General features: G+C 40.2%; 1 protein-coding gene across 1 annotated transcript in view; it reads right to left on the bottom strand.

Moving 5' to 3' along the window:
* Positions 1 to 16,573, bottom strand: part of LOC113406801 (phospholipid-transporting ATPase IB) — a 408,364-nt gene that overhangs the window by 78,186 nt on the left and 313,605 nt on the right. The window contains exons 25-26 of the mRNA XM_029911979.1: positions 9,098 to 9,281; positions 1,989 to 2,099 (exon numbers count right to left, since the gene is read on the bottom strand). Coding sequence (XP_029767839.1) covers positions 1,989 to 2,099; positions 9,098 to 9,281 — 295 coding nt within the window. The remainder of the gene's footprint in view (positions 1 to 1,988; positions 2,100 to 9,097; positions 9,282 to 16,573) is intronic.

A 16,573-nucleotide genomic window follows, 5' to 3' on the forward strand; every position in this document is an offset into this window, starting at 1 on the left:
CAGTTTTGTAAATATGAGCCAAAAAACTGGCTAGAAAAATATTCAATGAGTGAGATCAGGTCATGCTAGAACCCTCCCATCTCCTAAAATGCCTTGTCTGAAAACTTTATGAAAATTTCTACACTATGATAAGACCATGCCTGTGAAATATCAGGTACATGGATTTAAGTTTTGGCAAAGACAGAGGACAATCAGAATCTATCTTATAATGAAGGAGAATTTATAACCTTAACCCAAATAAATTTGTTAGTCTCTAAGGCAGGGGTGGGCAAACTTTTTGGGCCGAGGGCCACATCTGGGTGGGGAAATTGTATGCAGGGCCGGGGCAGGGGGTTGGGGTGCGGGAGGGAGTGCGGGATGTGGGAGGGGGTGCGGTGTGCAAGAAGGGGCTCAGGGCAAGGGATTGGGGCAGAGGAGGGGTGCGGGTTGTATGAGGGGGCTGAGGGAAGGGGGTTGGGGTGCAGGAGGGGGCTCAGGGCAGTGGTGTGGACTGTGGGAGGGGGCTCAGGGCAGGGGGTTGGGGTGCACGGGGGTGCAGGGTGCAGCAGGGAGCTCAGGGCAGGGGATTGGGGTGCAGGAGGGGTGCGAGGTGCAGGCAGGGGGCTTAGGGCAGGGAGTTGGGGGGCAGGGTGCAGGAGGGGTTCAAGCTTCAGCCCAGCGCCGCTTACCTAAAGCGGCTCCGGGGTGGCAGCGGTGCACACCACTGCCAGGGCAGGCACCCTGCCTGCCTGCCCTGTCCCCGGACCCATGCCGCTCCAGGAAGTGCTGCGGCCCCTGGGGGAGCGGGTGGGGGGGCGGAGGGCTCCACGTGCACTGCCCTTGATGCACCTCCAGGTACCTCCCCCGAAGCTCCCATTGGCCGTGGTTCCCCATTCCTGGCCAATGGGAGCTGCAGGGGTTGGTGCCTGGAGGCAAGGGCAACGCACGCGGAGCCCTCTGCCCCCCCCGCCTGGGGGCCGCTTCTGAGAGCGTTGCAGGGCCCACGGCGCCATGGGGGGCAATCCCGTGGGCTGGATCCAAAGCCCTGATGGGCCAGATCCGGCCTGCGCGCCGTAGTTTGCCCACCCCTGCTCTAAGGTGCAGTTGGAAATGATAGTTTGACTCTTCAATACTATGGCAGCTGACCACATGTAGTAAATAGACTTCGAACTGTATTGGAAATGATGAACTCCAAAAGTAGAGGTCATTCAGATACATATAAGAAAAAATGGAACATGTTTGCTGAGAACTTCTGTTCTCCATGAGAATAATACATGCATAAAAATTAGGGTGACCAGTCAGCAAATGTGAAAAATCGGGACGGGGGTGGGGGGGGTAATAGGAGCCTATATAAGAAAAAGACCCAAAAATCAGGACTGTCCCTATAAAATCGGGACATCTGGTCACCCTAATAAAAGATTATTAGACCCTGAGGGAGTCAGATATGTACACAGACCATGGTATGATTTATTGAACAGTAAAACATTTCTGACCTACTGTCTCCTGTAATCTACTCTAAGTGGCTGGCTAATTATAAGGTTCTCATTTTGTTGTTTATTATCCCTCCCTCTTAGCATCTATTTATTGGAAAGAATGAAGAAAAACCTTCAACTATTTTTTTAAATGATTTTGAGCACTGGTTCAGCAACACAGAATTTGCCATACCAGATCAGATGATTGATCCATCAAATCTAGTATCCTCATGATGTACACGGCCAAATGTGCAATAATGTGCATTAGGGAATGATTCTTCCTGACCATTGCTACAATCAGTTTACACCTGAAACATGATATTTGATTTCTCCCAAATCTTAACAGGCATAACTACACATAGTATTAAAGGTCATAAATGTATCCAACCTCTTTTAAAATCCAGCTTCACTATGTGACATCTTTTGGCAGCGAACTCCACAAAATGAATATGTGTCATGCGAAGAGAGCATTTAATTTTAATTTACTAATTGCAATTGTTACTGTTTGCCAAAGTCCATCCTCTTGACTGTTCTTACCTCAATAATATACAAGACCACATTCTTGTAGAAGCAATACAATATGCATTTGGTCACTCGATTGTAACTCCAGGCTCCATGGACTAATAATAGTTTCTCCAAGTAAGAAAACTAGAAAAAGAAAAATGGACATAAGTAAAAATAGCCTCACATTTTACAACTCTCTATACAAAGTAAATAAAATTTAGATCAGTTATTAAATCCATTCCAAGAACTTCCTTTCCATGAGAGTAATGTTGATAGATTATTACCCACAAACAAAACGTTAAAAAAAATCACAGCAAAACATTCCTTTTTTGGAATAAATCTTTTAAACATGATTCCATAAATTTGGTCTTCATTTGCTTTAAACAGGAAGAAGCCTTCAATTATTATTACTATCCTGATAGAAAAATGAGGCAAGGTTAACATAATAGGGCCTACTGGATTAACTATAAATGTAAACTCTTATTTAATGGCAAGAGAAGATGACTGTGTTTGAGGGTTTAATAATAAGTGTGTGGTACAAGGCTCTTCTCTGTGTTTTAAAAGGAGCAATGTGGTAATTAGAAATCTTCTGGGCTAAAATGGAGACTCAAGGTAAAGTGCTGAAAAAAGAAAAAGAACACTACCAGCTTTTGAAAGAAGATGGGAACAAATACATTTTTATGAACATTTACAGTTCACTCGATAATAAATGTGGTCATAATATGAGCATCTAAAACAAGTAGTAGATTCCTTTTTTCCCCTTAAATAAACCCAATTAGTAAATGAATCTAATGTGTATGGAAATTGGTGCCTAATAATACTGGTTTGAACCACAAAGATGACTCAGTTCTACTCCTATTTAATTCAATGGGATTTCTCACATTGCCTTCAATGAGAGCAAGATCAAGCCCACAGTGTGGGCAGGAAATGTGTTTGTCACACAGGCTCTGTCAAGGAACCCACCTGTGACTTGTAACATTCCTTTCAGTTCAGCCTCAGGCCTCCCATGAGAAGAGAATGAATTTCACCATTGTGTGTGGTGGTTTTTGGGAACCAGAAGGATGCCAAGCAACTCATTTCCACTTCTGGGCTAGTGGTATGCCACCTCAAAAGGTTTGGAGTTCAAGTTTCAAATTCTAGTTCAAATTTATTATTCATCCAAAGCCCATTTGAAACTCTGGGATCTCCAAACATGAGCTAGAAATGTCATGATATATAGCCTCTCCCCCAAGATCTCCAGGACTTAATGCATTTGCTGCAAATACCACAAGAACAGGCTCTCTGGCGGTATTTCAGCAAAATAGAAAACAAAGCAAGCCACATTATAATTCAGTTTGGGTTCAGTCTCTATCCAGCCTACATCAGGATTGGAAAGTAGATAACCAAAAGTGAATGGCTAATAAATGTACTAACCCATTAACTACCTATCAACCTACACGCTCTCTTCCGTCCTGCCACAACTTTAATGCTTCCCAAGATTCATCCTTTTACATATAGTGTAAACTCCAGCAAGGCTGGCATGTATTCTATCGATATACTGTAGAATAACCCAAAGAGGAAAAACTGCACAAATGGTGTAGCCATAACTCATACGATTTTAACAATTTAGTTACTATAATGCTACTCACTGGGTTTGTAATCGCTCAAGAAAATGCAAAAGTGCTACCTAAAAGAGCTGAGGAAATGATGCCACTCAGAAAGAATAAGGTTCTGATACTTTAAATACATGTGAGTTGTCCCACTGAGCTTTGACAAGGAATTAAATAAAACAGCCATATTTTATTTTAACAGAGCTCAGTGGAGCTACTGACATGCATTGAGTTACTTACATGAGTAAGTGTTTGCAGGAAGAGGGGGGGGTCTAATAATAAGTGAGATACAGAGCATACATGGGTGCCAGGAGATTTATAAAAATTGTAAGGCCAAAAGGGACCATTATGATCCTCTACTTTGACCTCCTGCATAACACAGACCATATAACTTCTTCCAGCAATTTGTGCATCAAACCATAGCTTCTATTTGAGCTATAACATATCTTCTAGAAAGATATCCAGTCTTGATCTAAAAATGAGAGATGCACTACCAAATAAAAAGGTGTTTTAGAGTACCAGTACTCATTATTTAATACAACTGGGTGAAATTTAGGAAAAAGAAAACATCTAGAATACAACCCAGGCTTTCCTAGGAACAAAACTGAACCATGAACCCAACATTTATTTTAAAGGAAGAATTTCCCTGAGCACTTTTCCCCTTTAAAGTATTCAAAAAAGCAATGATCCCAAGACACTCCAGATTCCTCCGCTGCATATAAAGTATCTTTCAATAAAAAGTTTTATTAAATTTTAGAACCATGTAAAGAACCTCAGTATTTTGGTTTAGGAATTCTTTGAAAATGAATTATGGGGACAAGAACATTTAAAAAAAAAGAGGATTCAAACATAGTCTCTGTATGAGTGGAAGTTATTCTTTGGGCCCTGGGTCAGAGGCAAACTTCCTTTTTATTTGTTTAGTTCATTATAGGATTCCTCGTGGAATCCTTAGTGAGTCTTTATATAGAGCTTTATTTTTCCACGTGTGCCCACTTCTGGAATCACTGGATTGGAAGTATCATTTGGGTATAAGATACTACATTACAGTGGTCTACTTAAATTACTCAGAAGAACGTTCTCCCTTCAAGGCGTGCATATAATTTCCACTAAAGTTCTTCCTCAATGCAGAAGTATATGCTAAAAATATACCATATGAAGCCTAAGTTTTCCTTTTGAAAACTATTTAGTGTTATTTTAGCCTAGTATTTCTCCTATTGCAAATAACTCTGTCTCATTTTACTAATCAGCACACAACACAAATTTGATTCATGATAACACAGCAATATACTGTAATCTTTCAGGTAATAAAAACACTCTTCTCCCATCTAAGACAAACAGTTCCATGTGATTTTAAATTTTGTTTCCAAACTTAAAACTGCATGTTATTGTTGCCCGCAACTTAAATAAAAGCATTAACTATAACTAGGGCTGTCAATTAATCACAGTTAACTCACGCGATTAACTCAAAAAAATTAATCGCACTTATAACAATAGAATACCAATTGAAATTTATTACCATGTATACTCGATCATAAGCTGGTTCGTTTATAAGCCGCCCTCCCCCCCCCAAGATGGATAAGTAAAAATGGAAAATTTTTATAACCCGTTCATAAGCCGACCCTATAATTCAGGGGTCAGCAAACTTTGGCTCCCGGGCCATCAGGATAAACCGCTGGCAGGCCGAGATCATTTGTCTACCTCGAGCGTCCGCAGGCACGGAGGTAAACCTAAGTAAACAAAGTGTCCCGGCGCACCAGCTGCTTACCCTGACAGGCCGGGACAGCAACTGGTGGGGAAATTTTTTTTGGGGGGGAGAAGCTGGGAGTCAGGGGAGTAACCCCTGTGACCTCCCCCCACATGACCCCACCCCTAGCCTGGGACCCCCACACTCTCCCCATCGCATCCCTTCCCACCTTATCTGGGGAGGGCCAGGAGAGGATGTCTCTGACCTGGCTGGAGCTGCTCCGGCAGGCTGGGCAGCGCGGCTGCAGCCTGCTCTGGCGGGCCAGACTGGGTGGCGCAGCCGCAGCATGTTCCAGTAGGCTGGGCCTGGTGGCACGGGCGCAGCGTGCTCCGGCGGCATGGCCACAGCCTGCTCGGGGGGGAGGGGGCGGGGCCAAGCGGCACAGCTGCAGCCTGCCATTCCTGGAGCTGCAGCTGCTTCGGAGGCTGGGGGGAAAGCAGCGTGGCCAGAAGCGGAGATACTCTGGCCCCGCCTCTTCCCTTCTGGCTGTGCTGCCTCTCCTTGCTCCCTCTGTTGGGGGGGAGGGGCTGTGTCCCACCTCTCATACATACATACATATGCCGACCCCCTTCTCTGATGCTTCCCTTTTTTACTAAAAAATTTGGCTTATGAACGAGTATATACGGTAAATATTTTTGGATGCTTTTCTACATTTTCAATATTGATCTCAATTACAACATAGAATACAAAGTGCACAGTGCTCACTTTATATTATTATTTCTGATTACAAATATATGCACTGTAAAAATGATAGTATTTTTCAATTCACCTCATACAAGTACTGAAGTGCAATCTCTTTAGCGTGAAAGCGTAACTTACAAATGCAGATTTTTTTGGTTACATAACTGCATTCAAAAACAAAACAGTGTAAAACTTTAGAACCTACAAGTCCACTCAGTCCTATTTCTTATGCTGCCAATTGCTAAGACAAACAAGTTTGTTTACACTGACTGGAGATACTGCTGCCAGCTTCTTATTTACAATGTCACCTGAAAGTGAGAACTGGCATTCGCATGGCACTGTTGTGGCCAGCGTTGCAAGGTATTTACATGCCAGATATGCTAAACATTTGTATGCCCCTTCATGCTTCGGCCACCATTCCAGAGGACGTGCTTCCATGCTGATGATGCTCGTTAAAAAAAATAATGCATCAATTAAATTTGTGACTCTACTCCTTGGGGGGAGAATTGTATGTCCCCTGCTCTATTTTACCCGCATTCTGCATATATTTCATGTTATAGCAGTCTTGGATGATGACCCAGCACATGTTTCGTTTTAAGAACACTTTCACAGTAGATTTGACAAAACACAAAGAAGGTACCACTGTGAGATTTCTAAAAATAGCTACAGCACTCGACTCAAGATTTAAGAATCTGAAGTGCCTTCCAAAATCTGAGACGGACGAGGCATGGAGCATGCTTTTAGAAGTCTTAAAAGAGCAACACTCTGATGCGGAAACTACAGAACCCAAACCACCCAAAAAGAAAAATCAACCTTCTGCTGATGGCATCTGACTCAGAAGATGAAAATTAACATGTGTCAGTCCGCACTGCTTTGGATAGTTATCAAGCAGAACCCATCATCAGCATGGAAGCATGTCCCCTTGAATAGTGGTTGAAGCATGAAGGGACATATGAATCTTTAGCGCATCTGGCACATAAATATCTTGCAATGCCAGCTACAACAGTGCCATGTGAACGCCTGTTCTCACTTTCAGTTGACATTGTAAACAAGAAGCAGACAGCATTATCTCCTGCAAATTGTAACCAACCTTGTTTGTCTGAGTGATTGGCTGAAGTAGGACTGAGTGGACTTGTAGGCGCTAACGTTTTACATGGTTTTATTTTTGAATGCAGGTTTTTTTTGGTACATAATTCTACATTTGTAAGTTCAACTTTCATGATACAGAGATTGCACTACAGTACTTGTATGAGGTGAATTGAAAAATACAATTTTTGTTTTTCTACAGTGCAAATATTTGTAATAAAAAATAAATATAAAGTGAGCACTGTACACTTTGTAGTCTGTGTTGTAATTGAAATTAATATATTTGAAAATGTAGTAAACATCCAAAAATATTTAAAATAAATGGTATTCTATTGTTGTTTAATCACATGATTAATCACGATTAATTTTTTTAATCGCTTGACAGCCCTAACTATAACATTATCTCTATTGCTATGGTCAATAATCCCAAACCACAGTTAAACTGAGCACAACCCATTTTCACCATTCTTATATTCATCCAAAAGCGACACATGAATATCAAATGATTTCATCAGGTTTAAAGTTATTAGAATAAATGCCAAAGGCGTTAATAAAATGTGATAGGCCATCTATGGACAAAACTCTGACTACCTACTTATTCTTTTACACTGCCATTTTAATAAATAAATTGAATCTTATGAAGTCTTGTAAATACGGATTTTTTAAATGAATTGTGCCTCAAAAGTAATATATGGTAGAAGGTTAGAAAATTAGTAATGTAGAGACCACTGCTGGACAGTGTAACCATTGTGATCAAGGCAGTTGAAGGTTGTCCTGGTGTATAACACTTTTGGTGTCATACTGTGTAAGTGTTCTTGCAGTAAACTACTGTCTATTACTGAACTAATATCTGATGAGGTTTTTAACCTGACATTTTAAAAGTGCATTTAGTGCTTGTGAAAATTCTCTGATGACCACTCCTGAATACAGAAGCCCTCTGCCTGACCATGGAACACATACACCATGGTAGCAGTGCACCTTTCCTTTATTGCTCTGTCAATGGGTCAACCTGTTCAGGAACAACTGCCTCGAGGAGTAAAAGGGGAGTTTGCCTTTCTGCCCTTCCAATCCTTCAGCTCTCTGCGGAAATTTCCAATAAGGGTGCCAATTAGTATCAACTGTAAAGGAAGATTTCATAGTGAGTTCATCTGATGGCTGCCTACATGCTTGTGGCATGAAATCCCAACTCATTTCTCACAGGCTACCAAAGAGCCAACAGACTAATGACTTTTGGTCATTACCCCGTTCTAGATTTAAATCTAGCCTTCTTATACTATTACCAAATATTAAAGATTTTCTTATCACAAGTGATAAGTGAACATATGATACCTTAACTGTAAATAAACAATATTCACATTACATGTACATTAGCAAAAGTCTCTTTTCTTTCTTGTGCTGCTTTTAATATGTTTATGTTTTGATTTGTTCAATTAAACAAAGAGCTTGCGCAATTTGCATGGCTTCGTCCCACTGCCGCCTCTAAAGTAATCAGTGCTGAATTTGATGGGATAAGTTGGGAGCATGCACCCTAGTCACTGTCACTGCCTGAATTATCTCAAAATATTGACCAGCTCTTTAGTATTTGAATAACTGATTCTTTAGTAGTTTAAGAAAAACGTGGTAAAGAGACTTCAAAATAAAAATGTCCCATCATCATCTGCCTCTTCTGGACATTAATATAGTTCACCAACAGGTGTCAGTGACAAGAGCACACTGAGGAAGATAAATTATAATTAGAAGGGCATTAAATGTAACTGTCATGAATGGCGCCTCTCCCTGCTTACTGAACAGTTTGAATGTTCCACAGCTGGCAAGAAGAAACCTAAGCCTTTAGGAAAGGGTTGATCATTGCCCCAAAGGGTACAAGATCAAAACTAAAATGATCCCTAATACATCCAAGGTATCAGTTTTAGATGGCAGTCTCAAAGAGGATATGAACAAAGATTCTCTCGGCTTGAAAGCCAGCAATGAAGTGCTTATGCTGCCACACAGCTGATACCTCTGTCAACAGAACATGGCAGCTGCTTTTTAGTGCCTCTGACCTGTGCTATGGAGTAATCAGAAGAGTTGGTTGCCTGCATGCCCTCATTCCCACTGATCCCGACTCCCACATGCGCGGTCTGGATCATTCCCACGTCATTGGCACCGTCTCCGATGGCTAATGTGATGGCATTTACATGTTTCTTTACCATGTCTACTATTTCAGACTTCTGCAGAGGAGACACTCTGAAAAGGAGAAGAGAAAATGTCAGTCAGTTTCCCACATGCTGAGTTATGTATGCCTTTCCAAAAGGACAGCTGTAATCTCGATTTAGATGTGCTGGAAGGGAGTTACTGGAAAGTTGCCTAATTCAACACTTAGAGTTTAGAACATGTGCCAAATGTTTTCAGAAAGAGAAAGAAGCATTTTCCATTTTTATAAGATAAAATGAATAGAGATCATAAACAAAAACATCAAATTGATTTTTGTGTGAGAGAATTTAATGCTCATGAGAGATGCCAGATTTAAAGCCTCGGAGACTGAAATCTTTTCTTTATCTGCTACATCATATGCATCAGCTGTGCAAGCTTCCCCACTGGATAGGCCACCATTAGGTTGGGAGGATAAGTCAGTCTCTATGATGCTTTCAATACTCAGCCTCTTTTCAGAGACTTCAACCAAGGGGGTCAACTGGTGCAAACTGTGGTGGCGGTTTTTGAGGTTGAAGGACAGGGTTGTAGTAGGACAAGCAAGTACCAGGAAGAAATAAGAAGGTATAGGAAAAGCCCCTTCTTCCCACTTATCTTACACCTGCTTACTCCCTGCTATGGGTTGCTTTTCCTCTGTTACAACCCCATCTTTTCACCCCTTCAGTCGGTAAGTTACACCACCTTAATGTTATCTTATGCTGGTTATCTGCATGTAATGTACATCAACATTGAGATCACCTCATAACTTGTCCTAATAGGTTACTCTTGGAACCGGACAGCTCATAGTTAACTGCTGTACCAATATGCTGCAAGTGTAGGCCACTAAATCAAATACGAGTCTTCTCTGTGCAGGATAAAGACCCCAAAGCTGCAACTGCTCTGCCTGTAAAACAGCCATAGATGCCAATGGGATTTCTGCATGTGGGCCAGGTCCTTTAGCTTTGGCCATTTCAAAGTGTTGAATAAGGGCTTCACTCTGATATCACTTACTCCACTTTGACATTTGTACAACTTCGTTAACTTCAGTGGAGTTACTCTGCTTTCTACACCATTATAACTGAGAGCAGAATGTGGCCCTATGGTTCCATAACGTATTTATCCTCATGTACACTCATATTTATCTTATACGTAGATATTTTGAACCTGAATCTTCTCATTTACATCAGTTTTAACTTGACATGCCTCCACAAAATTCAATGGAGATACTCCTGATTTATATCAGTGTAAGTCAGAGAAGACTCAGAACCTTTATGTATTACATTGAATCATCACACACTTGAACCAATTTTTATTCAGGTACAATACCCAGATTACACTGCTCTACAGCCAAAATGCTTCTGAAATAAATGTAGTCAAACTTTACTAATTCTGGGTCACTGAGAACGAAAATGATGCTTAAAATTGTTGTTTGGCTCTAGTTTTCAAGATATGCTATTGGGTCAGTATATACGACCCTTGACTTGGGAATGGCAGAGGATAAGTGAGTTATAAAGGGAAGGGATCTCAATTTAAACCAGAAATGACTAAAATACATCTTTGACTGGATCTATGAATAAATCTATGACTGAGTTTGGACAGTACTTGCTTTTTAGGCAAAACAATGAATGATGCAATCTGAAGCTGGTATTGCGTCATACATGATATGAATTGCATCATGTTATTCCTAGAAGTCATGGATGATGCAATCATAAAGAAGCTTACATCACTCTGCTGAACAAATTGCCCTATATCAGCTCTAGAAATCATACAGTGTCGTGCTCTCTTATTTGTCAGGGTTTGATTTTGCAAAGAGACACATTTCTGTTTAGCCAAAGTGAGCAGAGATGCCTCGTACTTGTGTGAACAGTGCAGATAACTTCTGCTATGTTTGTGGTGAAGTGACTTTTGCATCACAAAAGCGCAGTATAACCACTATGGTTAAGAAAGCCTATCACCTTTATTTCGGCTGCAAAATTGGAGATCAGGACAAGAGGTGGGCCCCACACATATGCTACAACACTTGTGCAACAAATCTTCGCCAGTGGTTGAACAGGAAAAGGAAATCTATGCCTTTTGCAGTGCCAATGATTTGGAGAGAGCCAACAGATCATACCAGCAATTGTTACTTCTGCATGGTGCCTCCAGTTGGGAAAGGTGTGTCAAAGAAGAAAAAGTGGACTGTGCATTATCCAAACATTCCATCAGCTATACGCCCAGTACCCCATGGAGAAGGACTGCCGGTTCCTGATGCACCAGAATCATTCTCACTTGAGTCAGACGAGGAAGAGGAAGAGGATGAAACTTCTGGTCCTGAACCATCAATGTCACAGGACCCACATTTTCTCCCATCCTCCTCCTCTGAACCACACCTCATAACACAAGGTGAACTGAATGACCTTGTCAGGGATTTGGAACTACCCAAGAGTAAGGCAGAGCTGTTGGGCTCCAGACTACAGCAGTGGAATCTCCTGGCAGGTGATGTTAGGGTTTCCATGTTCCGTGACCGTCAAAAGGATCTTGTCCCATTCTTCTTCATGGAAGGTGATCTTGTAGCCTGCAACAACATCGATGGTGTGATGGCAGCCCTCAACATCGTTCACGTACCAGATGAGTGGAGACTGTTCATTGATTCATCAAAGACGAGTCTTAAAGCTGTTTTACTGCATAATGGCAATGTTTTGCCATCAATTCCAGTTGGTCATGCAGTCCATATGAAGGAAACCTATGACAACATGAAACAACTTTTGAGGTGCATAAACTATGACCAACATCAGTGGCAGCTTTGTGGCAATTTGAAGGTTGTTGCTCTCTTGCTTGGTCTGCAGACTGGATACACAAAGTACTGCTGTTTTCTCTGCGAATGGGATAGTCGTGCAAGAGATTCCCACTACATCAAGAAAGATTGGCCACTCCGACAGTCATAGGAGCCTGGGAGGAAAAGTGTTCAGCATCCACCACTTGTTGAATCAAGGAAGATTTTGTTACCACCCTTACACATCAAGCTGGGTCTGATGAAGAACTTTGTCAAGGCCATTGACAAAACACAAGCAGCTTTCAAGTACCTCCGTGGAAAATTTCCAAGGTTAAGTGAAGTTAAGATAAAGGAAGGTGTCTTTGTTGGTCCTCAGATTCGTGAACTTCTTCGAGATGATGCACTTGACCATGCACTGCGTGGCAAGGAAAAGACGGCATGGAAAGCCTTCCAGTTAGTGGCAATAAATTTTCTCGGAAACAACAAGGCAGACAACTACAGGTTGTTGGTGGAAAACCTCTTCAAGGCATACAAAAGCCTTGGTTGCAACATGTCACTAAAGATACATTTTTTGCACTCTCATCTAGATTTTTTTCCACCGAACTGCGGAGCAGTGAGCGATGAGCACGGCGAGTGATTTCACCAGGACATTGCAACAATGGAGAAACGCTATCAGGGCAAATGGAGCCCATCAATGCTTGCAGACTATTGCTGGACAGTGACAAGAGATGCTTCATTTAATGAATACAAGAGACAAGCCAAGAAGCGCCGAGTAGACACTGAATAGGACTAAACTATGTACATAATAGCTTTTTGCCTTTTGTTTCATAATAAATTTTATTTATATAACCCTTTTGCTGATTTTTAAAGTGTTACATAAACAGGACAGGTGAAATATTATCATGTAAAGCAACCATAAACACATGAAAAGACCTAGGTTTACAATTTATGATTAAAACTCTACTATCTACACAATATACATAGACATAAAATGTAAAAACTTAAATATCTTAGAAACAGTAGCCAATCAGTTGTTTTAATGGTCATATTTGAATTCAGCACATCAAAATACATAATAAATAGCACATTTTATCTCTGAAGCAGACGACTTCTCAAAAATTGTAGACCAGTGCTATTGAAGGGTATTTTGGCAATACCCACAAATAGCCAGTCTGAGTATTTTAATTCTAGGCCCATCTGTACAAACAAGCTTAATTCCTTTCCACATCACTTTTAGTCAAATGAAGTCTCAAAACTACTCTACATACCTTTCCATAAAGCTTTAGACAAAGCTGTTTCACAGCTGAAGCCGGCACATGCACTCACAAACAAAATATAATTGATACCCAAAGGCTTTACTATTAACATAAGGATTTTTATACACTATTTTTTCAGACCTCTGCACTCAGTGGGAGTGACTTATATTTATCCCTTTTATACATCTGGCTGGATTATAGCTGATCAGGAAAAAGAGCCTATGGCTTTTGGTCAGCCTTTCCCTTTAAGGGCTTGATCCTGCCTGGCGTTGAGCACCTCTTAGGATCAGGCTTGATGAGTAGTTTGAAAGTTTTTTTTTTTTTTTTTTTTAAGTTACTGTGGTTGATCTTCATATGTTAACAAAAACATTTAGAAGAGCTAGCAGCTGTTGAGTTTCAAAAAACTGAAAGCAGAGAAAAGTTGACTGGGCCATAAAAAACACTTAATCCCAATGACTTTGTGCATGAAATTCTCATTGGACAGATTTATTAAACCCTCAGTTGTACAGCAATGTAAAACAGTACTTTAGCACTCAAGGGACTCAACTGTACTGGAAACAGAAAATACAGACCATATTACTAATCTATCTTGTAAATGAGATGTTAGAGTATAATTATAAGGCATCTCTGAACTTAATTTGAGTCAAATTCTCACTTTTATAAATGTGAATGGTGTAAAATACTAATGAGAATATGCTCTATCTTCATCTCTTACAAGAGTGTGTCTGTGTATATGCGCAGAACATCATTTACATGCCTCAGGTGCACTGGAGGCAAAATGCAAAGCCAAGGACCTTTAGCCACAACAGAGGTGTAATTTCTCCATAACTGCACACCCTGCTGTAGCTCTTTTTGTTTACTTATAAAATGACTTCGGATTGTTTAATTTTTTTTTAAACTGATGTTAATTTTTCTATTTACCAATTTATCTGAATTGCCTCAGTGTGAAAAATAGCTAAAAAGATGACTCAATTATTAAATATACTGTGTTTAAAAGTACTTAGAAAAAATATGTTTTCACATATGTAGACCCTATTGTGTATTGGAATCTACTAGAGCAAAGCCCTGTGTCCATATGGGGGTCTTGCTAACATCAGTGGGACTCCAAACAGATGCAGAGATCCATTTTTGAGAATCCTGATAGAAGATTAGGGCTATTAATGCATTCTTCTAAGGAGTCCAGACACTGCAACTATAACACAGATTCTCTCAGGACTTCCCTGGCAACCCCATTTGAGGTGTTTATAACTTGCTGGTGTGTAATTTCACTCGGGGCTCAGAATTGGTATCCAAGTTTTTCTTCCAAAATTTCATCCCAATCACAATAACAGTTTTTATGTCAGATCAGGGCAATAAAAGAAGCAAAATCACATGACAACTAATTTGAAAAATATGACTGAGGTTTGTATTCTTTGACAAGTAATATACACTTATATGCAAAATCAATATTAATTCAGTTCTCAGTTAACCTTTCAAAAGTCAGGAAAGACCAATTTTTTTCTAGATTGAACACACAGGCCCAGATTATCTGGTCAAACCAGGCAGTACAGGATACACTTGATACTAGATAGCTGAGGGTAGGGCCAGCGTCATCATAAATTAGAGCAATCTGAAGGCTGCTATAACTCATACTTGGTCACCCATGGCCTCAAGGTGCCGTTCTCACATTTTCACTGGCCATGCCTTTTATTCCTTCCGCCACATTCCTGGGTTGAGAGGAGGAACAAGTCCCATAATCTTAACCCCTTAGAACTATGAAACAGGACTGAGTTTTTAATTGAAGCTAATGGGGCTACTCAGAAAAGTAAAGTTAAGTACATGAATAAATACTCACAGGATTGGGGTTAAGCTTCCACAAATGTTGATTTTGTATTTAATTATACATTATTTGTCAGTCAATAAAATATATCAATACAAACTGGATTTTTTTTATTAAACCCTACATACTGTACACGTATTCTATGTACCAATGCTGTACTATTCAGTTAAGGTTGTCAATGAATAACTAATACCCAAAGGTGGAACAATTTTTTCTTATTATTATCTTATCTACCTCCCAATTCCAGAAAAGTGTTTTAATCACATTCTTAGTAATATATATCTATGGTAGATACAGATAAATTATAGTGCACTATAGTTGAATATGTTAGCTGTGGGTATAGTCTAACACCCAAATAAGGCTCTCTTTATTGTAAGATAGATGTATTCAATTTCAAATTAAGCCCAATAATAAATGTATGCTTTTATAACATGCATCTTTTTCCCCCTGAAAAGTACATTTCCTGGCTCCAGAGAATATTTCTTGATGCATACAGTATATTAGCTATAGAAGTTACAACTTGAGATGGTCACTGATTTCTTGAGGGATTTTGTATTTTTTTTTTTAACTTTTTTTCTTCTCAGCTTCCAAACTGTCTCTCATTCCTTTTAATCTACCTTGCCAGATTGTGCTGTGCTAGATGACATTAATTCCCTTCGATTTAGATGGCATTAATTCCCTTAGAATAGGAACTGAGATTCATTTCTGCACTTCTGATAAGCTATCTACATGAATAAGTAGAAGATTACAGCACAGACCACTCAACTAACCTGAAAATCAGGTGGTATCTTGATCATTTCCCCCCCTTTTCCAGTTCACAAAACTTTCTGGATAAATGAGTAGCTCAAAGTGTACTGGAAAGGAACTGACTGCTTTGGAACAAAATTCTGCAATGACATGTAACAATCCATAACTGCCATCTGGCAAGATGTGTCTGCTTTCACTACTTGTCTTACCCTAAAAATAAAACTAGAAAGGAAACTATGCCCCGGGATACATCCATGAACATGGAGATTAAGAGAAGTAGTAGTAATACAGAATGGCATGTTCATCAAAACCCTCCTGCTCCGGTGTTCTGAGACTGGCAAAACTGGAGTGCATCTATGAAGGTTCTCAGTGTGTCTGTCTGGAAGACTATAACCCCCAAATGGGACCGACCAAAAGTGAAATATTTTGCACTGGTTATTTATTAATAATAGGCTCCTACATGACCTCTGTGAATTTGTTTGGATGTAAGAGAAGGAAGAATTTGGAACAAACTCTTATGTTAAGGTACATCTCTGAGCAAGGGAAGAAGGGTTAGGATTCCATTACGCTTATTGGGCCAAATCTTCAAGTATCTTCTTATGTCCAAATCGTCCTGTCTGCTTCCATAAGTAAACCCAGGCATATGGATTTAGACTTTGGGGCAGGACTGGGTCATCTTCTGTCTTTACAAAGCTTCTAGCACACTTTTAGTGCTAATGCAATATACATACACCTCTACCTCAATATAACGCTGTCTTTGGGAGCCAAAAAAATC

This window comes from Terrapene carolina, unplaced genomic scaffold (assembly GCF_002925995.2).
Source record: "Terrapene carolina triunguis isolate 2854851 unplaced genomic scaffold, T_m_triunguis-2.0 Scaffold141, whole genome shotgun sequence".
NCBI classification, from domain to species: Eukaryota; Metazoa; Chordata; order Testudines; family Emydidae; genus Terrapene; species Terrapene triunguis.